The sequence below is a fragment of the Chiloscyllium plagiosum genome, chromosome 10 (assembly GCF_004010195.1).
Source record: "Chiloscyllium plagiosum isolate BGI_BamShark_2017 chromosome 10, ASM401019v2, whole genome shotgun sequence".
NCBI classification, from domain to species: Eukaryota; Metazoa; Chordata; class Chondrichthyes; order Orectolobiformes; family Hemiscylliidae; genus Chiloscyllium; species Chiloscyllium plagiosum.
The window spans coordinates 50,851,850-50,879,240 of NC_057719.1; the positions used below are offsets into that span (position 1 = coordinate 50,851,850).

Below are 27,391 nucleotides of genomic sequence, written 5' to 3' on the forward strand. Positions count from 1 at the left end.
GAGAAATACTGTTTATGACCTCAGTAGGTTATGTATTTTAATTAGTTCAGTATGCAACGTTTCTCTTCAAGAACAGATGTGACTCAATATGACTTAAATTATGTTCAAAGTTTATTGTTGAAACCATGTTGTAATCACATGATCATTTTCTGCCACATGCTTGGTTTTTCCAATTTTTATGTTGGGGATAAAATTGTCCTGATTAGTTTAAAATATTAATTCAGGTATTTTAATCCTAAAACAACAGCATTTCAGTGTGTTTTGGTAGCACAGGTAATCTTTTTTTCCATAGCACTGGAGCGTCCTTCATAAACTTTAATAAGGCTGTTCTACGGATTACATTTTCCTCTTAAATACATTTATTAATCTGTAGCTCATGCTTTTGGCTCTAAGCCTTTTTTCCATTGCCAGGCCAATAAAGTAAAATGTTGATTCCAAAAAGTACGACACGCATCTAACCAGAAATAACAAAATGCTACACTAGAACCTGAGCTGTGTTTTCCATTTCTGCGCCAGTCAAACCACTTAGGCTTCCAGCACAAAATACAACAGATGCCCTTTCAGTTCACTTCATAACTTCAAAAGCAGCATGCTTGGCACAAAAATGTTTGTCTGGAAGTCTGCCTTGGCATGAGGCCACAGTATAAAAATTGCGCAGACCTCAAGAAAATCCACAGCTCTTGCCAGGAAAGTTGATCTGTGGGTTTCATATGAGCCGTTTAGTGTTTTTCAGTAAAATGTTGCCGAGGCAGTGCCCCTTTTTTGCACAATTGTCCGTTGCAAATTAGACTTGGAGCAAACTATAAATTTTAGCAGATTCTCTCAGTTTTGCTCAACAACAGCAACTTTGTTTGCGAACAAAGAATTTGGCAGTGCGTAAATGTGGAATGCATTGAGATCACGTGATGCACACTGTTCCAGCAGAGTGAGAGTCGTCCACATGTTCGCGGGTGAGATCAGTATTTGAGTCCAACATCATTCAAGCAGTTTGATCTGAGCCCAGCAAGATGTTGTTCAAACGTCATGACTCAGTTACTGCTTTAAAGATTTTTGCTTCAGTTCCCTCTTGTTTGTACAATTTTCTCACTCTTTGCCAACTGCAGTGCTGTGTGTACAATCACTTTCCCTTGCTTCCTCCCACCCCAATCCATGAAATGTGCTCGGCCGCTGTATAAATCCATCCTGTAACGAGTTAAAATGTTCTATGGCAAAGCTATGATATGCATTCCAAATATAGCTTAATTAAATACACAAAAAAAACTAGTTGAATTTCCCTTCCTGTCACATGATGTTTCTGTCTAAGTACTTTAGCACAAAGATTCCCAATCTCCCTATGATCTGTGATGCGGATGTTACAACAGAACATTTTTCACTTTAGGAAAAAGTACAGTAGACAGGTGAAATTGTAATACATTTAAAGAAACACAACCATTGTGTAAAGTGTATAATCAGTTATTCTTTCTGATCCTTAGCTTTCTAATTTTTTTGTTTATGCAATTGGGCTAAAAAAAAACCTATCAGTATATATTTGAGCATGGACTGCTTTGCCTAAGCTCTCTAGTTATGATTTTCATAGAACTAATTGCAATCCGTATATATTCTGCCACAGAATATGCTAAATTATCAGACTCTTAAACAGCCTGGCTCTGGAAAACCCTGAGAGAGAAGGCAAATGTTTCCCTAGCAACCAAACTGTTAACAAAGAATAGCAGATCTGGACCAACCAATCAGAATACTCCTTCAGTCACAGCATAGTCCAACATATTTTTTTCTCTGCATTGAGTAGACGTATGTCATATACTCATCACACATTATTGACTATCACTTTGTCATAGTAAGTCTTCATAAGGGCTGATTACTCCTTCCAATCCTGTCAAGGTCAAATAAATCTGTGACAGAAAGATTGAGATGAAATATATTTTGTCCCCCTTATTGGTTCCCCCACACTTGCCGCAGAACCAATCTGACGGGTATATCCTCAGTTAGCTTCACCAGTTTTAGTGATGGACATTGCATTTCTCCACCCAGAATAGCATATTGCCATCCTAAACATTTCTTTTGGTGGTAATTAACATTGGGGAGAACTGATTTATTCGTTGAGCAAGTGTGGTAGGTATTAAGTAGAAGAGGGCTTCCTCGTCTGTGTTTGCTCTGATGCCATGAGTCTTCATGGAGTCAGGTCTATTTTGAAGACTCCAAAGACCTTCTGCCTCCTATGTTATTCCCCTTGTGCAAATTAGAAGAGATAACATTCCTACACCATACAAGCTGAAGCTGATAGGTAGCTCACTTGGCTTTACAAAACTGCTGAATCTAAATTCCTGTGTTTGTGGCTTGGCTGGGTATCAAAAGTTCTAACCTTTACAAACACCTTTCATACATCCCATAAGAATACACATTGAATCCCAATTCTAATTTTCCATTCAGACATTAAAGATCCAGACAGAATAAGAGCTTTGTTAAGTTATTCTTTCCTGGGACAAATTACGTTGACTATGCTGTAATATAACATAATTGTGTTTCCCTGAGATTCCTCTATTTACCCTTTGTTTTGGTCCAATTAGGATCCAGCGACTGACTTTGAACTTCAAGGATCACCTGAACCCAGTATAGAACTAGAAGGTTTTGCTGAGCCCATCTCTGTTGCTTACAATGGTCCATCATTGCCTCCCTCTGTTCCTATTCATCAAGAAGCTGTTGATATTGTAGACAGAATGATAAAACGTCAGGAATCAATTGAAAACCAGTTGGTTGAGTGGTAGGTGACTTTTCTGAGGTATCTAAATTCTCAGAATTGCAGGCTTGTTATATTTTCAAAGCTTATCTGTATATATGTGTTTTTTCCTGTCATTAAATATTAAAATTCTTATATTAATAGGGTTGAACAAGAGGTCATGTCTCACATCATTAGTCAGATGTATCCCTTACAGTATCAGCCTGTGCCACACAGCAGCCAACCTGAAGATGAGGATAATGGACTACTGGGCTCAGATAATGGTGAGTCTCCAGCCTACTCTATATCTCTCACTATGTTTTTTTGATTGAGAACATCTTTTGTCATATAGTAAAATGTTGAATTCAAAGTACCACTTCAATTCAGGTTTAAGTTTATAATATTCCTATATATTTCAATTGAACAGGACATGACTATATCAGTCGGGATTTTATAAGTTAACCTTAAATTAGTCTTTTCTGAAGGAAAGACCACCTTGCTGTGATTGTCAATTTTATTTGGGCAGAATAGTGGCTCAGTGGTTAGCACTGCTGCCTCACATCACCATGGACCCGGGTTCAATTCCACCCTTGGACATCTGTCTGTGTGGAGTTTGCATGTTTCTCCCTATGTTTGCGTGGGTTTCCTCCAGGTGCTCCATTTTCCTCCCACAGTCCAAAAATATTCAGGGAAGGTGAATTGTCCCTAGTGTCCAGGTGTCGAGGATGTGCAGGCGAGGTGGATTAGCCACAGGAAGTACACGTTACACGGATTTTGGGGGGGGGGGGGTAGAGGCGGGGTATGATGTGATGCTCTTCGGAGGGTTGGTATGGACTCAATGAGCCGAATGATCTACTTCCACCCTGTAGGGGTTCTATGATTCCAAAGATTCTTTATGACAGGATGACAAGCTTCAGCAACACACCTTTGCAAACCATCGATTGTGAAATGTAGGAGAGTAGACTCTTACACTGCAGATTGTTTTGAATTTCTCCCCTTAGAGAATTCTCTGTTTTCCAAACCATTACTGATTCTGATAGCATGACTGACATTGGTAGTTGAATGCATGGGGATCAGGGATTTAAATGCACATCCTTCTGATTGTGCTGCAACCTGATTGTGTGCTGTTATACATTCTGTCTCCCTTTGTGGCTTTTAACTTTCAACATTATCAATTAATAAACATGCCTTTAAGCTAATACATACCTTTGGTTTAATATTTCTGAAAAAGATGCCAATGCATCCTATGCTTTTTAGGTAAACGGCAACAAAAGCTTGAATTTTCAGAAGGACAGAGGACCTTTCCATTGGAAAATAGCAATGGAGTATGAATCTAGACATCCCAGCCCTGGACATAATTTTTACCATATTCATGGGGGAGGAATAGGGTTGCATTCTAATTTGCACATCCATGGTTCATGTAGACATTGTACAAGTGAAAATGCAGATGCTTCAGGCTGATCTCCTCTTCACTGATGGGATGTTCAAAACAAGTAAGGATGGCAAGTTTCCTTCCCAAAGGACATGAGGTAGCCAGCAGGGTTTTTCAACAATCGTTGGTCAACATTACACTCACTTTTATTCCAGATTTTGACTGAATTTAAATTTCAGTTATGTACTGTAAACTTGATATAAGAAGGTCTAAAGTTGTCAGATCTTGTTAGAAGGGCAGAGTGCCCTTTTGGAGAGCCAGAGTACCCTTTTGGATATTGTTCCAAGTCACTTCTAGAGGAGGTCAGGTGCCCTTTGGGACATGCAATCCCTTTGGGATTGTTAAAAATAGATATGAATATACATTCAAAGTTGATCAAAATTGTCAAGCTTATTAGAAATATCAACACAGCTATCAAAGGGAGCTGCCAAATGAGGTGTCAAGCTATCAAGGCATTTAAAACCTCTAAGTATTTGTGAGGCAATGACACAGTGGTAATGTCTATACTAGTAATCTAGAGCCCCAACTTAATATTCTGAGGTTATGAGTTTGAATCCCACCTTGGCAATTCGTGAAATTTAAATTTATTAAAAATCTTTAAAACAGGTAGTCTAATAGTAATCATCAATTGTTGTAGAAGTCCTTCTGGTTAACTCATGTCCTTCAGGGAAGGAAATCTGCCATCCTTACATGTTTGGTCTATGTGTGACTCACGATCCACAGTAATGTGACTGACTCTTAATTGCCCTCTGAAATGGCTTAGCAAACCATTTAAAAAGCCTCAAATACAAATGAAACTTACTGATCACCTGGTTCCAACCTAGGTACCAAAAACAAAAACAGCAAACTCAGTCCTATCAACCCTGAAAAGTCCTCCTTACTAAATTGAGAGACTGATGTCAAAATTGGAAGGCTGTTCCGCATAGTAATTAAGCAACAGCCTGACATAATGACACTCATGCATCACCATGCTTTGGTATATCATGATCCACTGGCAGGACAGACCCAGCAGAGGTGGCATCACATTTGGGTGGAGGGCCAGGTTTGCCTGAAGGGCCTTGGGGCCAGTAGGAGACATGAGATATCGTGAATGGGGAATGACGAGGGTGTGGAGGAGTGGGAGGCAAGGGCTATATTTTACTCTTGCTTTTTTCTCATTACTTCAACAAACTGCCGTTGTAATGAGGCAGGCCTTCAGCTCGCTCTGCCTCTGCATCCGACAACAGTTTAAAATGTTTACTGTGAATGAGTCAAGCCCTTACACAAAATAAAATAATTTGTTTCAGTGAAATTAGCTTTGGCTTAGAAAGGGTGGACGCTGGGAAGATGTTTCTGTGAGTTGGGGAGACTAGGACCCGTGGGCATAGCCTTAAAATTAGAGGGGGGTCAATTTAGAACGGAAATGAGGAGACATTTCTTCAGCCAGAGAGTGGTGGGCCTATGAATTTATTACCGCGAAGCACAGTGGAGGCCAGGACATTGGGTGTCTTCAAGGCAGAGATTGATAAATTCTTGATCTCGCAAGGAATTAAGGGCTACTGGAAGAGTGCGGGTAAGTGGTGTTGAAGCACCCATCAGCCATGATTAAATGGTGGAGTGGACTTGATGGGCCGAATGGCCTTGCTTCCACTCCTATGTCTTATGGTCTTACAGCCTTCACTTGGAGAGAAAGAGAAAAGTGTTGACCTGTAAAACTAGCACTGGCAGTCATTAAAAATGAACTTATTTTCTGCAGTGTTTTTTATTGAAGTAAGAGATCAGATTTACACAGTATCATACATGAATAGTTATTCTGTGAGGAAAATAATCTATAACTCAATGGGCTAAATGTTATTACTTGTTTCTAAAATAGTTGAATCGGTCAGGGGAGGAAACCTCCAGCTGTTTGTGGATGCAGGCGTTCCAGTGGATACTCAAATCGTTCGACAGCTTGTAGATGAAGCTCTTGCCGAGATTATTGCCATCATGCTAGGCCAGCACCGGAGTGGAAGCAGAAGTCATATCCAAGAACTTGCTCAGAGAGAAACACCTTCACCAGTAAGAAAGTATCCACTTTTACAGAACATTTAGAATGTTGAGCACAGTTATCTTAACACTGTGTCGAAACTTTAATCTCAAATCTAAAGTCATAGAGTCAGATAGCATGGAACCCTTCGATCCAACTCGTCCATGCTGATCAAGTTTCCAAACTAAACTAGTCCCATTTGCCTGTATTTGCCCCATGTCTCTCTCAAAATGTATCTGTCCAAATATATTTTAGATGTTGTAGCTGTACCTGCATCTACCACTTCCTCTAGCAGTTCATTCCACATATGTCCCACCCTCTGTGTGAAAACGTTGCCCCTCAGGTCCCTTTCAAATCTTTACCCCTCTCCCCCACCTTAAACCTGTGTCCTCTAGATTTGAACTTGCCTACCATAGGAAATTGACCTTTGCTGTTCACCTTATCTAAGCCCCTCATAATTTTATAAACCCCTTAACCTCCTCTGCTCCATGGAAAAAATCCTTTGCGTATTCGGTTTTCCTTATAACTGCAACCCTCCAGTCCCATAACATGCTTGTAAATCTTTTCTGTGCCGTTTCCAATTTAACAATATCCTTCCTGTAGCAGGGTGACCAGAACTATACACAGTACTCCTCTGATGGTATGTTATGGGACTGGTACAATCAGATCCGCTTATCATTTGATTTCTCAGCATAACTGCAGAAGACCTGACTTATGTTAGTTCAAAATTGAAGCATTTGTTGTCCGAACTAAGTTGCAGCATCAGGAGTGCAACATTTGTTGTAAGCTATGGATTAGATTATGCTGGTGTTTCAAATGAGCATCTCCTCCCCAAACTATCTAGATTGATTCACAAACCGGATACAATTTTGCTGAGTGCTAAATTTAGGACAGTGCTGGGCTTGTTATTTGTATTATGTAGCAGAGGAAGTACACATTTGTAGTTACTGATGCTTGTTTCTCTCCGAATAAATCTGAAATTATTTGTTCATTTGCCTAGTATCCTAAACAGCACAATTAAGTGTTCTTATCAAAAGAATTCCACTGAGTAAATCCCCTCAAAATTATGTTTGTGAATTTTACTATAATTGTCTTAGGAAACTCCTGAATTTTGACGTACCTCTATTTCTGATATTCAATCAGAATAACTATTTCTATACCTAGCATTTTTATGTCATTCCAGTCTCCCCAATGCTAAGAGCATTATTGCACTCAGGAATTACATGGTTTTACAGGATATTGAGTGCTGATCCAGGAGTCAAAATGAAATTGAAATCAAAACAAAAAACTGCTGTTATTTGGGCAATCCTTTCTCAGATTTAGAACCTGCCATGTTAATTATGATTAGTGGTAAATTGTGTTGAATTTAATTGGAGCCTTCAATCAAGAATATTCCTTGAACACCCAGAAGAGAATGTGTATTGCATTATGCAGGAGGTAGAAGAGCTGTATTTATAAAGCAGCATCATTTTTTATCTTCCCATAGTTCCATTTGTGTGATTCAGTTAGGTCACACTGGTAATTTGTGGTTTTGATTAGCCAATTAGTCCTACACTAATAGGATGTTAAAAGTAAACTATAGACTGCATAATAAATTGGCAACAAAAATAGGGGTTCTACAATCGAATAACTTTTTCTGTTGGCTCAGTTTATGACAGTCTTAGTCTGCTTACTACTGATTTTGCACTCTGTGCCTCAGGGAAACTTATTGGCCTTCATTTGACAATTACCCTAGCAACTTCTGTGTGATTGAGAATGGGTTGTGAGGAGTATTACAATCTTGCCATTCATTCCATGCTGCAACATATTGGATAGGTTGGAGATCAGCAAAGAGAGAAACTTTAACTCAAAACTATTTTGAAATGAATCATGTTGTTTTCAACCATAAAACATCAGAAATGTCATAAAGTAGTTAGAATATATTATTTAAAATAGCTAGACTCAATATACAAATCAGTGAAATAAATGTCACGTTTTTTTAAAATCTATCACTGGATGCTCCATGCTCTTTGTTTTTAGTCCAGAGAAGTTGATGGATGCTTTTCTTAATATAATAAAATTAAACAGATGCAGGTATAATCTTGTTTTTCAAAATTAAAATTTAGAAGGCAATCTGATCACCATTTTGGGGAAATTTCTTTCCTAAAAATAACATATTGATATTAATAGATGGAAGATTTATCTGACTATAATCTGAAAGCTCATAAATATTTTGTCATCTTTCTGGTACTTGTTTATACTGAACCTCTTACATTGCAGGCACTCATGCAGTAGGACTAGGATTAATTAGGAGTAAGTGAGGACTGCAGATGCTGGAAATCAGAGGTGAAGAGCATGGTGCTGGAAAAGCACAGCCAGTCAGGCAGCATCTGAGCAGCAGGAGAGTTGACGTTTCGAGCATAAGTCCTTCATCAGGCATGAGGGTCATTCATCAGCCTCATTCCTGATGAAGGGCTTATGCCCAAAATGTGACTCTGCTGCCTGACCAGTTATGCTTTTCCAGCACCGTACTCGTTGACAAGGATTAATTAGTATGTTTTGCGCTAAACAGCTATTTGTTGAAGCATAAAGGATTAAGATACTTCTTTAGTGGCTTGAATATTTATCATTCATGGTCAGAGATTTGTCATGACACATATAACACTGTGTACATTTCTGATTGTTATTATTGAAGAAGAAAAGACTTTGTTTACTTTCAATGTTAAGTGCATTTCATTTTCTTGTTGTAATTGGATTGTAAATTATTTCCCAAACTGTACTGTTTGCTTCACATGTTTTTCTTTGGAAGGTCAGTTTGATAATTCAACAGTTAAATATATCCTACTGAACCACACATAGCGAATGGTCTTAAATTTGATCCTGTATTTGTGGTGAGTTAATCTTTCTTAGTCATTGTGACCACATGGGGTCCACTGTATAAGAGAAGAAAGAAATTAACCATAGTATTCTGTCCTATTTGGATTCAGATCTAATGTCCCTCACAAAAAAAATATAGATGCTGTCTGGTCATGATCATATATTAAAAAAAGTTGTTTGGAAAAGGATTGTTATATCCCCAAAATGTCTCAGCATTAATCATCACCTTCAGGAGGGAAGGATAAGAATATAAACTTCCATCAGAATGGAACAACTCTTTGCACTGTTTTGTTATTGGTAAGTTTTTGGGTTGAGTGAACTACTGTTTCAGATTATGATGAAAACATTCATGCTTGTATAATGTGAAAGAATATGATCTATTATTTCTCAGTTATATTATTCATCTTTTGACAGAAACAAAATATATTCTGATCATAAAAATTAGGTAGATGTAACTAAAACATGTATTTAGTTTGTGAAAATATATTCTTGTAATTAATGCATGGATTAAGGAAATGGTAGATTTAGGATCTTGGCTCCGTGAACATTCTGACAGCAAATAATTTCACTTTGTATAATCTCTTCTCACATATGAGTTGGAGCTTTTGGTTATGCTCACATTAAATCTCCCTGTTTATTTAATTTGCTTGAAATGCTGCCATTCTTGCAGATGATGTTGGTCCCAACACCAGATCCAACCCCACGACACACTCCATCGCCTCCTGTTGGACGTCTGTCCTTAATCCAAACACCAGACGTTACACCCCAAGATTCTGTCGCAGTATCAGAAGAGAAAGAATCAGAACCTGAACCAGAACCAGAACCTTTACTGAAATCATCACCAGGTGAATGGGAACTTCTTTAAACTCAATGTCTGAAAGTGTTTTGAAGCTCCTTAGTGTAAAATTGTACAATAAGAACGCTGTAATTTTTGCTAACATTAGATCAGACTCCAGCACACTTTATGTTATGTCATGAGATAAACTTGAAAATTATTGTACTAGTCACAAGAAGTTTCATTTATGCAACACCTTTAATAAACTATCCAAGGCGTTTCACAGGGCATTGTGAAGAGGTGAGAGGGGTAGGTTTTAAGGCAATCCTCAAAGGAAATAGACAGATAGTCAGGGAGAGCTTTATGAAAAATAAGTCTAGGGCCTATGCAACTGAAGGCATGATCTCAAATGATGCAGCAATTAAATTCAGGGATGTTCAAGTGACCTGAATTGAATGAGCACGAGAGAATAGACTTTTTTTCATGGAGACTGAATTCACTGGTTTCAGTCTTCTCACAAGTTAATTAGAGAATACGTCTGCTACTCCAGTACTGGATGTCAGATAAACAGCATGATAATTTAGCAACAGTAGGGAGTTGAGGAGCTCGTGGGAAAATAGAGCTAAATGTGATCAACTTACATGTGAAAACTAGCACTGTGTATTCAGATAATGTTGCCAAGCAGCAGCATGTGGATGAGAAATAGGAGAGGGCCAAAAAACAGACTTAAGGTCATGGTGCAGGAACAAGAACAGAAGCCTTCGTAAACGACTCTGGTTTCAATAATATAATTAAGAATGGATCCAAGTGAGATCAGTCACACCCAGTTGGATGATAGTGGAGAAGTATTGGAGGAAAGAGTATGGCAGACCTTGTCAAGGCTGCAGGCAGAGAAGAGAAATTTTAATTTAGTCGGTCACATGGATGTCATTTCTGACTTTGGTGAGAACTATGTTGTAACTGTAGCAGTTCGGAAACCTGATTGGAGAGATTGTAGTTGAAACTTTATTGCTGGAACAGCACAGCAGGTCAGGCAGCATCCAGGGAACATGAGATTCGACGTTTCGGGCACAGGCCCTTCACATTCCTGAAGAAGGGCCTGTGCCCGAAACGTCGAATCTCCTGTTCCCTGGATGCTGCCTGACCTGCTGTGCTGTTCCAGCAATAAAGTTTCAACTTCGATCTCTAGCATCTGCAGACCTCACTTTCTCCTCCTGATTGGAGAGATTAAAATGCAGAGTTTTGGGAATGATTAATACGAATTTGGAAGATAACCATATATTCGGGATTTTTGGAGAGGCAAGGGAGGATGGAGACTAGGTGATAGACTACTGGTGATTGTTTGATCAAGTACTTTTTCAGGAGAGGCAAAATGTTAGCAGTTTTGATGGAGAATGGCAGTTCTTAGGGGGAGAGAGCTGTGAACAGGATCAGCTAACATGGACTGGAAGGGAAATTGTGCAGTCAACAATTTACTGAGATAGGATTAATGATTAATTATTGGACAACAGTGCCTTGTTTGTCATTCTGCTTTCTCTTGGTGACATTATTAGCCTCATTTTAATTGTTCACTGACATTGTGAAGGCGCAACTTCTCTTATGACAAGATTGAACCTAATATTCTAAGATGGTGTGGCAAGGTGGGGGAAGACCAGAAAGTAATGTTGTGTTCTTTCCACACATCCATATGTTAACAAAACAAATCACTATTTGAAGATAAGTGTAAACAGAATTAGTGAGAAGGTTAGAAACTGCTTGTGTACACAGAGTGTGTTTAAAATGTAGAATTTTCCAGCACAAATCATTGATGAAGCAAAGTCCATAAATTATTTTGAAAGGTCTTCAATAAAAATGAACATTAAAAGCAATGGCAAATAAACAGGAGAATGAAATTAGATCATGTGGCTTTTCTAGAGAAAATCTCTGGCATAGAATTTAGCTAAATGACCTTCATCTGTACTGTTTCATTTTTTGAGTCTGCAGTTAAATTAAATTTAATTGAAGACAGGTTTTGTAGGTTTTGAACATAACTTTTCCCAAAACATTGAATTCTGCTGTATTAAATTTTGGAAAGGGTAATATAGGAGCATTGTTTATTTGTACAGTAAGTAGTTACTCCATCGAGTAGACTAGTGATTATTCTCATCAGTAGGTTCCCAATAAGCTTGTGAGTTTGTCTGAATTCCATGAAAGCACCAAATAGAGTAAAGGTGCTTCAAAGGAAGAAAAGGTAGGAATGCGGGCCATTCCATGACTGAGAGAGGGGCTGAGTATGGGAGCAACATCACACACCTTCCTCTTCTACAGATGCAAAAGAAGTAAGTAAATAATTTCAGAATGGACATTTAGATAAATGATAGGAATGGAAGTGTTCCTTCTCCAATTAAAAATAATACTAATATGCAGGAATCTTCTTTCATTGGGCTTTCTCTAACCAATTTCGTATGACAAAAATTGAAAAGGTGTAATTAAGTTAGTGAGTAGACTGTTGATATAAATTTTTACACTCATTCTCGGAACGATATATCAGACATGGAGAGAAGGTTAGTGACAGTTTAGCAGCATGAGACTGGGGTGTGGGTACTTCTTTTCAAATCAACCAATTTTTCTAAACAATCTGTTTAGAAATGTTACTACACATCCCTTGAGCAGTTAGACTTGAACCTGAATCTCTCGATCCAGGAATAGGAACATGACCTCTAAGCCATAAGAAGGCCCTGGGGTGTGGGTACTTCTTTTATTTAACCTGTTTTTCGAATTAGCGTGTTCAGAGATGTTATTACATACCTCTGGAGTAGTTGGGACTTGAATCTTGGTCTCTTAGTCCAGGAATAGGGGCAATACCATTGTGCCATAAGAGGACCCTGAGGTGTGGGTAGTTAACGAGGAAGGGACATTGGGCAAACATGAGTCATTTTCTCTGGGAGATGATCTGTCTGATATGTTAATGAGGGAATTGAAAAGGTAATTGAGGAATTTGCTTAATTCTGGTAGAGTAATTAGAAGCTAGGAAAAATTATCTTCATTTTAAAACTAGAATTGATAAATGTGAACCCTGAGAAATTTCTTCATAAATATTTGAAGTTGTAGAAAATACTGCATCGGCAGATCATAGAAGATGAGTTAATTAAGATATTTATTAGTAGCAGATACTAAATGGTGTGGTAGGTTTGATGGTTCAAAGGCATTTTTCCTAATCTTGTCCTCCTTTGTTGTGTCTATTATAAATAACAATAATATTTGTAATTCAGTTTTAGATGCTGCAGGACTAGCATCTCCAGGAAAATCAAGTCCTATTGGTACTCCTGTTGCCACACCATTCTGTACACCCTCAAGAGTGTCAACGCCATCACCAGTAACAGAACCCATCTCTGAGAAGATAAAGAATGCAAGCTTCATGCTTTCACAGCTTCCAAACCCCTGGGGAGATGTAGAGCTCCCTCTGGAGGAAGAAAATCCCAGCTCATTTCAAGAAGCAACACGACAGGCAAGAGCTATGTAAGTGATCTATTACACAGTGAATATATAATGTCAACCAACTGCAGTTTCTAATGTAAACAATTAACATGTCAAATCTTATTTCTGCCCTGTTACCACTCTGTGCACTTTTTGCGATAATGCCATCAAATCAAATGGGCATTCTATAAAATGTTACAATTCAGGCAGTATCCACGAAATTTTACAATAAAATAAAATAGGTTTATTTGAAACTTTTGGAGTGCAGCCCCTTGGTCAGATGAAGTTCACCTGATGAAGGAGCAGCACTCCGAAAGCTTGTGATTTCAAATAAACCTGTTGGACTATAATCAGGTGTCATGTGACTTCTGACCTTGTCCATCCCAGTCCAACACTGACACCTCCACATATAAAATAAGCATGAGAGTAGCAAATTGCTGGACCTTCAAAAAAAAGACAATTAATATAGTACATCCATGTTGAGCAGTAAGGGTACTGATCGACATAGGAAGACATCTTTTGTTAATTAATATAAACATGCAAATCACACGCCACAGAGAAAGGCCAATCGGCCAATCATGTTTATACAAGCCACAGAAGAACTATTTAGCCTAATACCTATTTCCAGCTCTTAACCCTAGTCCTGTAGGTTATGACATTTATGTGCACGTACGGGTGTTTCTTAAATGTATTGAGGGTTTCACATTCAATCATCCTTTCAGGCAGTGAGTGCGTCATTTGGGTAAAGAAGTTTTCCTCAAGTCCCTGTAATCCTTCAACAATGTACATTGACATCTTTGCTGATGGAAATTGATTCTTGTTATTCACACTACCTAGGCCTCTTATAATCTTATGTACTTCAATTTAATCTCCTTTGTCCCCCATTGTACCAAAGAAAGTAGCTTCAGCATACTAAGTCTTTCCATATAGCTAAATTCCTCAGTCTTGGCAACATCGTCGTTAATCTCCTCTGCTGTTGCCTCACAACCTTCCTGTAATGTGATGACCAGAACGCTACACAGTGTTTGAACTACATTAAATCAAAGGGAAGACAAGCATTCTCAGCAAAAGGTAGAGAGATTTGAAGGACTTATCCAAAACCTGGTCAATACAGTGTGTTTCAAGGATGGTTCGAATGCTGGTGTGTGACAGAGTTGGATGGGTTTAGCAAAGAAAATTCTTAGCATGAAAGTCAGTTCGTGAATTTTAATAAGATTTGTAGCTCAGGTTGAGGTTCTGGATGTAGGTTTGCTGGTTGAACTGGAAGGTTCATTTTCAGATGTTTCGTCACCATATGAGGTAACATCTTCAATGAGCCTCCGAATGAAGCATGCGTGGTGTAGCTCGCTTTCTATTTATATGTTTGAGTTTCCTTGGGTTGGTGATGTCATTTCCTGTGGTGACATCATTTACTTTGATGATGTCATTTCCTGTTCTTTTTCTCGGGCGGGGTGTGGTAAATGGGGTCCAAGTCAATGTGTTTTTTGATAGAGTTCCGGATGGTGTATGTCTGTAACCATCCTTTGAAGCATCATCAGTGCTTCATTTGGAGGCTCACTGAAGATGTTACCTAGTGTGGTGATGAAACTTCTGAAAATGAACCTTCCAACTCAGTGAGCAAACCTACATCCATAAAGGTCAGTCGCCTGACTGTATAGTATTTTAAAAGGAGCCAATTTTACCCGTCTTTCCTGAATTAACAATGAGTTTATTATTTACAAAATGTGTAAAGACTTAATAATACAACTGATGTACACACAGATTATAAATAATAGGTATGTCTAGAAAGATAAAAGTAGAAACAAGATATACGGATCAGTCACTGAATTATTTGTGAAAAGCAGAAAAATGTGGCAAATCATGTCTGACGAACTTGATTGTGCTTTTTGAAGAAGTAACAGAGGATTGATGAGGGCAGAGCGGTAGACGTGATCTATATGGACTTCAGTAAGGCATTCGATAAGGGAGATTGGTTGGCAAGGTTAGATCTCATGGAATACAGGGAGAACTAGCCATTTGGATACAGAACTGGCTCAAAGGTAGAAGACAGAGGGTGGTGGTGGAAGGTTGTTTTTCAGACTAGAGGCCTGTGACCAGCGGAGTGTCAAAAGGATCGGTGCTGGGTCCACTACTTTTTGTCATTTATATAAATGATTTGGATGTGAGCATAAGAGGTATAGTTAGTATGTTTGCAGATAACATCATAATTAAAGGTGTGATGGACTGCGAAGAAAGTTACTTCAGATTAGAACAGGATCTTGATCAGATGAGCCAATGGGCTGAGGAATGGCAGATGGAGTTTAATTTAGATAAATGCGAGGTGCTGTATTTTGGGAATGTAAATCTTAGCAGGACTTGTACACTTAATGGTAAAGTCCCAGGGAGTGTTGCTGAACAACAAAACTTTGGAGTGCAGGTTCATAGCTCCTTGAAAGTGGAGTCACAGGTAGCTAGGAGAGTGAAAAAGGCTTCTGGTATGCTTTCCTTTATTGGTCAGAATATTGAGTACAGGAGTTGGGAGGCCATGTTGCGGCTGTACAGGACATTGGTTAGGCCACTGTTGGAATATTGTGTGCAATTCTGGTCTTCCTATTGGAAGAATGTTGTGAAACTTGAAAAGGTTCAGAAAAGATTTACAAGGATGTTGCCAGGGTTGGAGGCTTTTGAGCTATAGGGAGAGGTTGAATAGGCTGGGGCTGTTTTTCTTGGAGTGTCGGAGGCTGAGGGGTGACTTTATAGAGGTTTATAAAATCATGGATAGGATAAATAGATGGGGAGTACAGAACTAGAGGGCATAGGTTTAGGGTGAAGGGGAAAGATATAAAAGAGACCTAAGGAGCAACATTTTCATGCAGAGCGTGATGCGTGTATGGAATGAGCTGTCAGAGGAAGTGGTGGTGGCTCATAAAATTGCAACATTTCAAAGGCATCTGGATGGGTATATGAATAGGAAGGGTTTGGAGGGATATGGCCCCGGTGCTGGCAGGTGGGACTAGATTGGGTCAGGATATCTGGTCGGCATGGACAAGTTGGACCGGCGGGTCTGTTTCCGTACTGTACATCTCTATGACTCTAACTGAATGTGTGGCCATTTTTGTGGAGATTGATATTGATATGATGTGGCGGTGCTGGTGTCAGACTGGGTTGGACATGGTCAGAAATCCTACATTACCAGATTACAGTCCAACAAGTTTATTGATGTAACACGTTTTTGAAGAGCTACTCCTTTGTCAGGTGAAGTGGAGAGAAGCACAGGCACAGAACAAATAGGTGGAGAGATCAAAAAACAGTAGAAATGGGGTGAGTTGAGTGTCAACAGGCTAATTAACAGGCCTTTGCAAGTGATCATAAGTGTCAGACGGTGTGAATAAAGTGTCAACAGCTGAATAACAAGTGAAGGGATGACCTATGATCCAATTAATTGAAGCAGAGAGATAATTACAAAAAATTAAAGAAAGATGGTGCTAGAATCAAGGCATGCTGAGGGTTTCATCAAAGTATGAAGTAATCCAAAACTGTCCAAACTAATTAAGGGAGGCAGATGATAACATGTTAGCAAGGTGATGGTGTCAAAACAGAACAGCAAGGAAGATTTTACAAATACAGAACAGTATGGTGGAGTTACGTGTAGCATGACATGAACCCAAGACATGAAGTTGTTTCGTGTGTATGGAACTTGGCTATCAGTTTCTGCTAGGCGATTCTGCATTGTTGTGTACCTGAAGGCTACCTTACAGGAAGCTTACCTGAAGATTGGAGGCTGGAAATCCTTGGCTTTTGAAGTGTTCCCTGACTGGGAGGGAATATTCCTGTCTGGAGATTATTATGAGGTGTCCATTCACCCGTTGTCATAGTGAATGCATGGTCTTGCCAATATATCATGCCTTAGGGTATCTTGCCTGCAGCTTATGAGGTAGACATCATTGATCGATTCACATGAGTACTTGCCGTGTTGGGTGGTGTCAAGAGAGTGGTGCTGAAAAAGCACTGCAGGTCAGGCAGCATCCAAGGAGCAGGAGAATCAACGTTTCGGGCATAAGCCCTTCATCAGGAACCCACATGTTGTTGATCTGACATCACTTGCAGAGGTTGCCGTGGCAGGGTTGTTTGGAATTGTGGTCACTGTTGTCCTGAAGGCTGCGTATGAACAATGGTCTGTTTAAGGTTTAGCAGTTTTTTGAAGGCAAGAAATGAAAGCATAGGGCAGACCTTGGTGAGATGTTCGTCGTCATCAATGACATGTTGAAGAACATGCCCTTCTCCACTCTGGGGAAATACTGGACAATGAAGGGTACTTGATCAGTCGTATCTTGTGTCTGTGTTATGAGGAGGTTATTATAGTTTTTCACTGTGGCACATTGGAACTGGCGATTGATGCGTTGAGCATTGTATCCCGTTCTTATGAAGGTGTCTTTTAGCATCTTTAGGTATCCGTCTTTAGATCCTGTGTATACACCGAGCTTGTCCATTGGACATGGCTACTTTTACATGTTTTGGGTGGAAACTAAAGTGCAACACCGTGAGGTTATCCGTGGACTTGCAGTAGAGTGAGGTACTGAGGTGTCTGTCCTTGTTGGAGATGCATGTGTTTAAGAATGAGCCTGATTCTGAAGAGTAGTCCATGATGAGTCTGATGGTGGGATGAAACTTGTTGATATTGTTGTGTAGTCATTTCGGTGATTCTTTGCCATGAGTCCAAAAGAATGAAATGTTGTCAATGTATTTGGTGAATAGCATTGGTTGAAGGTTCTTATAGCAAAGAAATCTGGCTCGAACTTGTGCATGAACATGTTGGCATATTGGGATGCAAGTTTGGTCCCTATGGCTGTTCTGTGTACCTGGATGAAGAGTTGCTTGTCAAATGTGAAGACATTGTAGTCAAGAATTAAGCTGGTGAGTTGCAGGATGACATCTGGAAATTGGCAATTGTTGGTGTTGAGCACTGAGGATGTTGCAGAAATGCCATCATCATGGGGGATGTTGGTGTAGAGTGCCGAAATGTTCATTGTGACGGGGAATGTTCCTGGTTCAACTGGTCAGTAGGTGCTGAGTTTCTGTTAGAAGTCTGTAGTGTTGCAACAGAAGCGCATCTCTTGACGGCTTGAGCATACATGTCAAGCCTAGGGCAGCGGCCTTCCAGAGGGGTCCAATTTGACTCTTTTTTTTCTTTGATCACTGTACTATAGATCTGTCTGTTGACTTGTTATGATTTCATTAGTTTGTACAGTTTTGGATTACTTGATACTTTGGTTAGACCCTCGGCATGCGACTCCTATACCTATCATGATATTCCAGCCACTTGTTTTGTTTCCAGCACCATCTTATTTTTAATTTTTGCAATTATCTCTCTGCCTCAATTAATTGGATCATAGGTCATCCCTTCACTTGCTATTCATTGGAATTGCATGTTGAAAAAATGACCACAGTGCTTTTGGGTGCTGATCTGTGGTCATGACACTTTTCCCACATGAAGAATTAAGTTAGGTTTATTCTTATTTAATTGCAAAGGATAAAGTAAAATAAACATACATTACAACACGTTCTCTCATTCTCTGACAGACAAACAGACACACACACACACTCTCTCTCACTCACCCACTCACCCACCCACTCACCCACTCACTCTAACACATGCACTTAGCTTTGGTCCGAACCAGGCTTCTCTAACTTTTTGTCAGGGTATCTGCAAACACATTTGATTTCCCAGCAAGAAGGTTTTTAAGTGGTGCAACTGAAGGATCAAACTCCAACAAAATAAATTCTGGACCTTAAACCTTTATAACAGTGCTGGGAAGGCAGCAGTGTAGTGGTAAGGGTGCTGGATTAATAATCTACAGACCAAAGTAATGCTCTGGGGCCTCAGATTTGAATCACACTGCTGCAGATGGTGAATTTGAAACTTTGCAATTGAAACTTTCAAGGTAAATGTAAAGTTTCCAGAATCCTACTAGATCAAAGAACTGCTTTCTCATCAAACTGAGGGTTCCCACACCAAAGGGGAGGGGCTAAGAAGGAGACTCCTATATGATAACCTGGGAATTGAACACATGCTGTTGGCATCATGCTGCATCGCAAACCAGCTATACAGACAACTGAGCCAACTTACACTCTGTTGAAAATTTGATCACTACCAATAAAATCATTATTGATTGGCATAAAAATACATTTCATTCACTAATGTCACTTATGTAGGTCTGGCCTATATGTGACACCAGATACCAATGTCAGTGACTCTTGACTGCCCTCTGAAATAGTCTAGCAAGCCACTTATTTGTAACAGCCTCTTAAAAAGTCTCAGAAAAAGAGTGAAACCGGATTGATCAGCTGGCAGTGTCTTAAGACAATGGCTAAACCCAGTACTGTTAACACTGCAAAGTCATCCTGACCAATATCTGAAGGTGCCAAAATTGCATAAGCTGTCTCATTGGCCAGTCAAGCAGCCTAATAAAGTCATAATAACGGAATCATACCTTGCAGAAATTGTCCAAGAGGACACCAAATCCATCCTTGGGTATGCTGGGTCCAGCCAGCAGGCTAGACCCAGCAGAGGAGGTGACATTTGGGAGGGAATATCCTTTGTAGTCATCAAATTGACCCTGAGCCCCATGATGACTCACATCATGAGGACAAACCTGTTGGTACTGCCAGGAGAAGCACTAGCCATGCCTGAAAATGAAATATCAATCTGGTGAAATTCGGCCTACTTTTGTGCTACTTAGATCTAAACACTTCAGTCCTACAATATTTATTTGTGAATGGTAGTGGACAATTGAAGAATTCACTGGATGAGAATAAATATCCTGCATAGATATGCTCACACTCCATGATGGGGGAGCCCAGCCTTTCAATGCAACAATCTTCAAACAGAAGCACTGAGTAGATGATCCATCTTGGCCTCCTCAAAAAGTCTGCGGCATCCAGATGCCAGTCTTCAGCCAATTTGATTCACTCCGTGCAATATCAAGAAAGGGTAGGAAGCATTGAATACTGCAAAAGCTGTGGGACCTGACAACAGTTTACCAATCACACTGAAGATGTGCTCCAGAATTTGTCATGCCCCTAACCAAGCTGATGCAGTGCAACTACAACACTGGCATCAACCTGACAATGTGGAAAATTGCCCAGGAATTTTTGTTACAACATGGAAAATTGGAGCTAATAAGCCCAGCCATTTTCTGCCCCATCAGTCTGTACTGGATCGTCAGTGAATTGATGGAAGGTGACATTATAGAACATAGAATATTACGGCGCAGTACAGGCCCTTCAGCCCTCGATGTTGCACCAACCTGTGGAACCAATCTGAAGTCTAACTATCCTACACTATTTCATTTTCATCCATATGTCTTACCAATGACCATTTAAATGCCCTTAAAGTTGGCAAGTCTACTACTGTTGCAGGCAGTGCGTTCCACGCCCCTACTATTCCCTGAGTAAAGAAACTATCTCTGACATCTGTCCTATATCTATCACCCCTCAATTTAAAGCTATATCCTCTCATGCTAGCCATCATCATCTGAGGAAAAAGATTCTCACTGTCCACCCTATCTAACCCTCTGATTATCTTGTATGTCTTAACTAAGGCACCTCTCAACCTTCTTCTCTCTAACGAAAACAGCCTCAAGTCCCTCAGCCTCTGCTCATAAAACTTTCCCTCCATACCAGGCAACATCCTAGTAAATCTCCTCTGAACCATCTCCAAAACATCCACATCCTTCCTATAATGCAGTGACCAGAACTATATGCAATGCTCCAAGTGTGGCCGCACCAGAGTTTTGTACAGCAGCAGCATGACCACGTGGCTCCGAAACTCAATCCCTCTACTAATAGAAGCTAAACACCGTATGCCTTTTTAACAAGGAGAAAGTGAGGACTGCAGATGCTGGAGATCATAGCTGAAAATGTGTTGCTGGTAAGGCGCAGCAGGTCAGGCAGCATCCAAGGAGCAGGAGAATCGATGTTTCGGGCATGAGCCTGAAGAACATGGCTGAAGAAGGACTCATGCCCGAAATGTCGATTCTCCTGCTCCTTGGATGCTGCCTGACCTGCTGCGCTTTTCCAGCAACACATTTTCAGCTGCCTTTTTAACAACCCTATCAATCTGGTTGGCAACTTTAAGGGATCTATGTACATGGACAATGAGATCTCTCTGCTCATCCACACTACCAAGAATCTTACCGTTAGCCCAGTACTCTTTATTCCTGTTGCTCCTTCCAAAGCGAATCACCTCACATTTTTCTGCATTAAACTCCATTTGCCATGCCTTAGCCCAGCTCTGTAGCTTACCTATGTCCCTCTGTAACCTGCAACATCCTTCAGCACTATCCGCAACTCCACAAGTTGTGTGGAGTAGTGTCATCTGCAAATTTACTAACCCATCCTTCTCTGCCCTCATCCAGTTCATTTATATAAATGATAAATAACACTGGACCCAAAACACATCCTTATGGTACACCATTAGTAACTGAACTCCAGGATGAATAATTCCCATCAACTACCACCCTCTGTCTGTTTTCAGCCAGCCAATTCCTGATTCAAACCGCTAAATCACCCTCAATCCCCTGCCTCTGTATTTTGTGCAATAGCCTACCGTGGGGAACCTTGTCAAACACCTTACTGAAATCCATATACATAACAGCAACTGCTTTACCCTCATCCACCTGTTTGGTCACTATCTCAAAGAACTCAATAAGATTTGTGAGGCACGACCTACCTTTCACAAAAACGTGTTGACTATCCCCAATCAACCTATTCCTCTCTCGATAATTCTAAATCGTATCTCTTATAACCTTTTCCAACACTTTACCCACAGCTGAAGTAAGGCTCACCGGTCTATAATTACCAGGTTGTCTCTACTCCTCTTCTTGAACAAGAGGACAACATTTGCTATCCTCTAGTCTTCTGGCACTATTCCTGTAGACAATGATTACATAAAGAACAAAGCCAAAGGCTCTGCAATCTCCTCCCTGGCTTCCCAGAGAATTCTCAGATAAATCCCATCCAGCTCAGGGGACTTAGCAATTCCGGAAAGTGTGAAAATAGATAACACCCTCTTCCTTGCAAACATCAAACCCATCTAGTCTAATAGCAGGTATCTCAGTACTGTCCAAGTGTGGCCGCACCTCGACAACATTGTCTTTTTCCAGTGTGAATACTGACGAAAAATATTCATTTAGTGCTTCTGTATCTCCTCAGGCTCCATGCGCAACTTCCCACTATATCTTTCCAAGTCATTCTTTTATTCCTGATATAGCTATGGAAAGCTTTAAGATTTTCCTTGATCCTACCTGCCAACGACTTCTCATGTCCCCTCATTAACAGTGCTTTAAAGCTGTACTCGATTCGCAACAAACTGCTCACTGATGCTCAGTTTGGGTTCTGCCAGGGTCAGAGTTCCTGACCTTATTCTAGCCTTAGTTCAAACATATGTTTGAAACATCTGAAGTTCAATAGTGAGATAACTGCCCTTGATATTAAAGCTGCATTTGCCGGAACGTGGTGTCAAGTTCCAGCAATAGAAATCAATAGGAATTGGGCGATGACTCTTTGCGAGTTAGAGTCATACTTTCACAAGTATGGCACAAAGGAAAGATGGTTTGATTATCAGAGATCAATCACTTCAGTCCCTGGACATCTCTGCAGGTGTTCCTCAGGGTAGTGCCCTAGACACATCTTCAGCTGCTTCATCAATGACCTTCGTCCATCATAAGATCAGAAATTGAGATGTTCTCCAATGATTACACAATGTTCGCCAATTGCAACTCATCAGATTTGGAAGCAGTCCATGCCCAAATACAGCAAGAGCTGGATAATGTTCAAGATTAGGATGAGAATAGCAAATAATTATTCCTGCCACACCAGTGTCAGGCAATGCCTATCTCCAACAAGACAGAATCAAACCATTGTCACCTTGAAATTTAATGACATCCTGGGGTTTACCATTAATCAGAAACTGATTTAGACAAGCAATGTAAAAACTGTGGCTACAAGAGCAGGACAGAGTCTAGGAATTCTGCAATGCATAGCTCACCTTATTCCCTAAAGCCTGTCCACCATCTACAAGGCATAATTCAGGATTGTGATGGAATACCCCCACTTTTATGGATGGGTGCAGCTCCAACAACACTCAAGAAGCTTGACACCATCCAGAGCAAAGCACCCCACTTGTTTGGCACCATAACCACAATCATTCACTCCCTCCACCTCTAACACTCAGCAGGAACAATGTGTAACATCTACAAGATGCACTACAAGCATTTTCCAAGGTTCCTTAGGACTTTCCAAACCATGCCCTTTTCCTTCTAGATGGGTGTGGTCAACAGACATGGGAACACTTCCATCTGTAAGCTCCTCTCTAATCTACTCACTACCCTGACTTCAAAATATATTGCCATTCTTTCAGTGTCACTGGGTCAAAATCCTGGAACTTTCTCTCTTCTGGGATAGTGGGTCTACCTACAGCAATGGACTGCAGCGGTTCAAGAAGTCAGCTCACCACCGCCTTCTCAAGGGCAGTACGAATAGGCAATAAATTCTTGAGCCTCGCCAGCAATACCAACATCCCGTGAATGAATAAAAACATTTGCTGGTTTGTGTTCAGTAAGGACTTTGGTCTCTGTACCCATTTCAGACATCCCAAAGTGTGAGTCAGTAATAAACCGAGGGCTTCCTTCTCCACTGTAGAGTCTCAATAAAATGAAGACTTGTTTTGAAGACATATCCAATTGATGTGTCTCTCTTCCGTTTTGTCTTTCTAAAGGAGAACTGCCCCTACTCTGAGGTTACTCAGACATTTGGAGCTGCAAACTTAGGCTCACTTGTTAAAATGACCTTCAGCTTTTCAAAGACAGTTTACATTTCGGAATGCAGACTACCTTTTTTTTCCTGTAGTAGTGGTGCAACTGCTGTTCCGACATTTGGGATGAATTATCCATAGAATCCACATATTCCCAAGAACCTCATGATTTCCTGTTTAGTTGTGGGAATGGGGAACTGGATTAATGCTCTTACTTTTGCAGCCTTGAGCAGTACTTACCCTTGATCCACAAGCTATCATACATAGGTCACTTGGGCAGTCACTCATTAAGAGATTGACCACAAGGCCAACTGACTGTATATTCAGAACAGGGCTGTGAGTTGCTCCAAGTGCTCTTCCCAGTTGTCACTGTACCTTAGCAATTTGTCTAGTTACACTACACAATTCAATAAGCCTGCCACTATTCTGGTTCATCAGCCTACGAAAGGTGGTGCAGACATTCTTTGAGGCCAAATAGCATGATGCAATACTAATATAACCTGTTAGGAGTTACGAAAGCCAAGATCTCCTTTGCATTGACAGTCAAGGGAACCTAACAGCGCCCCTTGAGTCAACCTATCTTGGTAATGTATGAGGTTTCACCTCCTCTATCCAGGCAGTCTTTAGAGCTGGAAATAAAATTTGAACCCTGTTCCGACTGGATCTCGATGCGCGACCACATCAAGTAAATAATTGGATCAATTCCTTCACTGCTTATATGGCACATATAGAACTGGGGACAGCTGCAGAGAAACAGGTGGTCATGTCCAGGCTTTCATGGTGACCCTCTTTTGTTTTGGGAGGGGTCCTACACAGTCCACTAACACCTTGCTGAATTGTTCCCCAAAAGCCAGCATGGAAACTTTAGGTGCTGGTCTTATTGAGAGTTTGAGTTTCCCACAACTGGTTAAGTGTGGCAGGCTCTGCAAAACCTTACTATATCCCTGTGGAGCTGTGGCCAGTAACAATGCTGGCTGGCGAAGGCATGGTTTTGAATAAAACAACATGGAATCTCATGAACCAGCTACAATATTCCCCTACAGTACCCAAGTAGCACTGCTACCTAGTGGATCACTCTCCACTCCTCGTTAAAAGGTATGTGAGAGGGTCTCCATTTCCTCATCAGCACCTCATTTTTAATATCACAGCATTCAGAAACAAATTCTGCCCCAGCTTTAGTGTGAGTAATTTGATTTAGTATTTTTAAGAGTGGGTCAGCTTGTTGGGATACTACCTTGTGAGTTCTGTTTTTACTTTATTAGGGTTTTCTGGACTCTTGGGAGATTTCAAATAACCTAACGTGTGTCTTTAGCTTGCATTGTCACCTCAACTATCACTGGCTGAGCTGAGCTGGTCTGGCTATGGACCATGTGGATCTCACAGTCAGGGAAAATACTGACCTCAAATCTCCTGACCTAACTGGAATTCTTAAGACCACAGGTTATGGTATTGCCTTTGAACCTGCCAGGCCATTGCCAAAGAGCAGATCAGGCTATATACTGGCAAGCTGATAGGACTCCCAAGATTACTGGTCTTAACACCAGATCAAATTCTAGGTGCACACGGTAAAGGGGGATGGATAAGTACCTTTTTTCAATCCCTTTTATCAGCACCTTGGCACTTAATGCATTCTCTGATGGGAAGATTACCTTTTGTTAGCAGTAGTGTTTGTTTGGCCCTGGCATCCTTGGTATCACTACAGGCTTGCTTGCCTTACCCTGGAGAAATGTGGCCACCACTGGTTCAAAGCCACCTGCTTAAACCTTTCAAATGTTTGGTACATTTAGTCCGGCCCTTCCCTGAGGTTAAAAGCAGCCAATTTAACTCATTCCAAACTTAGTTAACTTAGTTAAATCCTTTTAAAGTAAAGGTTCCTTTGGCTCTGGGGAAAGGTATGCAAAAGGAAAGGGATCCTTATTAATTAATTTTGGTGCAACCAATCGAGTAGGTGAGTGGCTAAAAAGGAGGGCCGGTTCACCCCTCTTCATCCAGAAGTTTAACAGTTTGCAGTATCCTGTGTGAAACAGTAACAAGTTGAGGAACCTCACCCAGGGTCTAGGCATAACAATGGCCACCAATGATAAGGGGGATTGGGGGTAATGGGTGAAAACCCATGGTGTCAGAATTAGACAAACAGAGTTTGGTGAGTGTGTGGAGAGGAGTGAATGACAAGAGGTTTACAGTTATAAATAGCAGCAGAGATGCAGAGAGGCTGCAGAGTTTTGGGTGAGTTTAAATTTACTGAGGGCGGCAGAGTAGACAGGAAAGCACACAAGTAGCTGACATGGGTGAATGTTTCTGCAGCAGGTGGACAAGACAAGGCAGAAGTAAGCAATATCACTACATATGTAGTTATTAGTGTTCCATACCATGTGTGATTAGAAGCAAGGTTTGAGGTTAAATAAGACACTGAGATTACAAGCAGTCAAGTTTAGCTTGGCATGATGACTCAAGAGGAGATGGAATTGGCAGAAATGGTTTGGAATTTATACAAGGTGTCAAAGGTTTTAGTTATCATGTTATTACACAAGTGGGAAATTTGTATGAACTAAGACTGAAGACTAGATCAAAACTATAAGTAAAAGATACCATACCTTAAGTATGTAAAATGTTAGAAGGATCATTCATCAGTACTAAAGTTTGTACTTTTTAAATGTATTTTGGAAAAGGAAATGCTTTGCTGACATGTTCATTTGCTCCTTGTCAAAATCCCCACATTCGTTGTGATCAAAACTTCGAATTTTCTAAGGGTAATGTACATATTGTTAATATCTTATTATTAGAAATATCAGAAGTCACAAGTAAACCATTTTTCCAACAACTCTAAGTTCCAACAAACTGGTCATTGGCTTGAGGTATCCCTGTAGGAACTGAATGGTGTCTAGTAAAGGTGTCGGCAATGTAAAGTCATTTTACCATTTGACAGGGGAATGCCATTAATTTATACATACTTGGTAAATAATGTAAACAAGATACTGAACAACTTGGTATCTAACTGTAAATCAGTCTTTTGGGTCTGTAAAAATTGCATGAGTCACCATGTTATTGCTTTACTTATGCTGTTGCAGCAGTGTGATGATGACAACTTTCATCTGACAGCTAGTATGCCATCCAATCAGCATTGAATTGCAGCCAGATTTTCAACTGCTGTCAGCAAACTGAAAGTAGAACATTCTTCGAAGCCTTATATTTTGTTAGATATCTAAATATTTTGGAGTATATTTTGAGAATTTTTGTATCACCTGAATCCTTTGATTAATTATATACACATCATTATATATTTGAATATAGAATTTTATAATATATACTCCACCTCTTACCTTCCTGCGGCTTGTCGTGAAATGAAATACCATAACACTACA

General features: G+C 40.2%; 1 protein-coding gene across 9 annotated transcripts in view; it reads left to right on the top strand.

Moving 5' to 3' along the window:
• Window positions 1–27,391, top strand: part of kiaa0586 (KIAA0586 ortholog) — a 515,789-nt gene that overhangs the window by 391,752 nt on the left and 96,646 nt on the right. For all 9 annotated transcript variants that reach the window (XR_006312780.1, XM_043697759.1, XM_043697766.1 and 6 more), the window contains 5 exons: window positions 2,565–2,758; window positions 2,879–2,997; window positions 5,998–6,182; window positions 9,677–9,851; window positions 13,033–13,279. Coding sequence is in view for 8 of the 9 variants with exons in the window: in XM_043697759.1 (XP_043553694.1) it covers window positions 2,565–2,758; window positions 2,879–2,997; window positions 5,998–6,182; window positions 9,677–9,851; window positions 13,033–13,279 (920 nt within the window). In the remaining variant the exon portion in view is untranslated. The remainder of the gene's footprint in view (window positions 1–2,564; window positions 2,759–2,878; window positions 2,998–5,997; window positions 6,183–9,676; window positions 9,852–13,032; window positions 13,280–27,391) is intronic.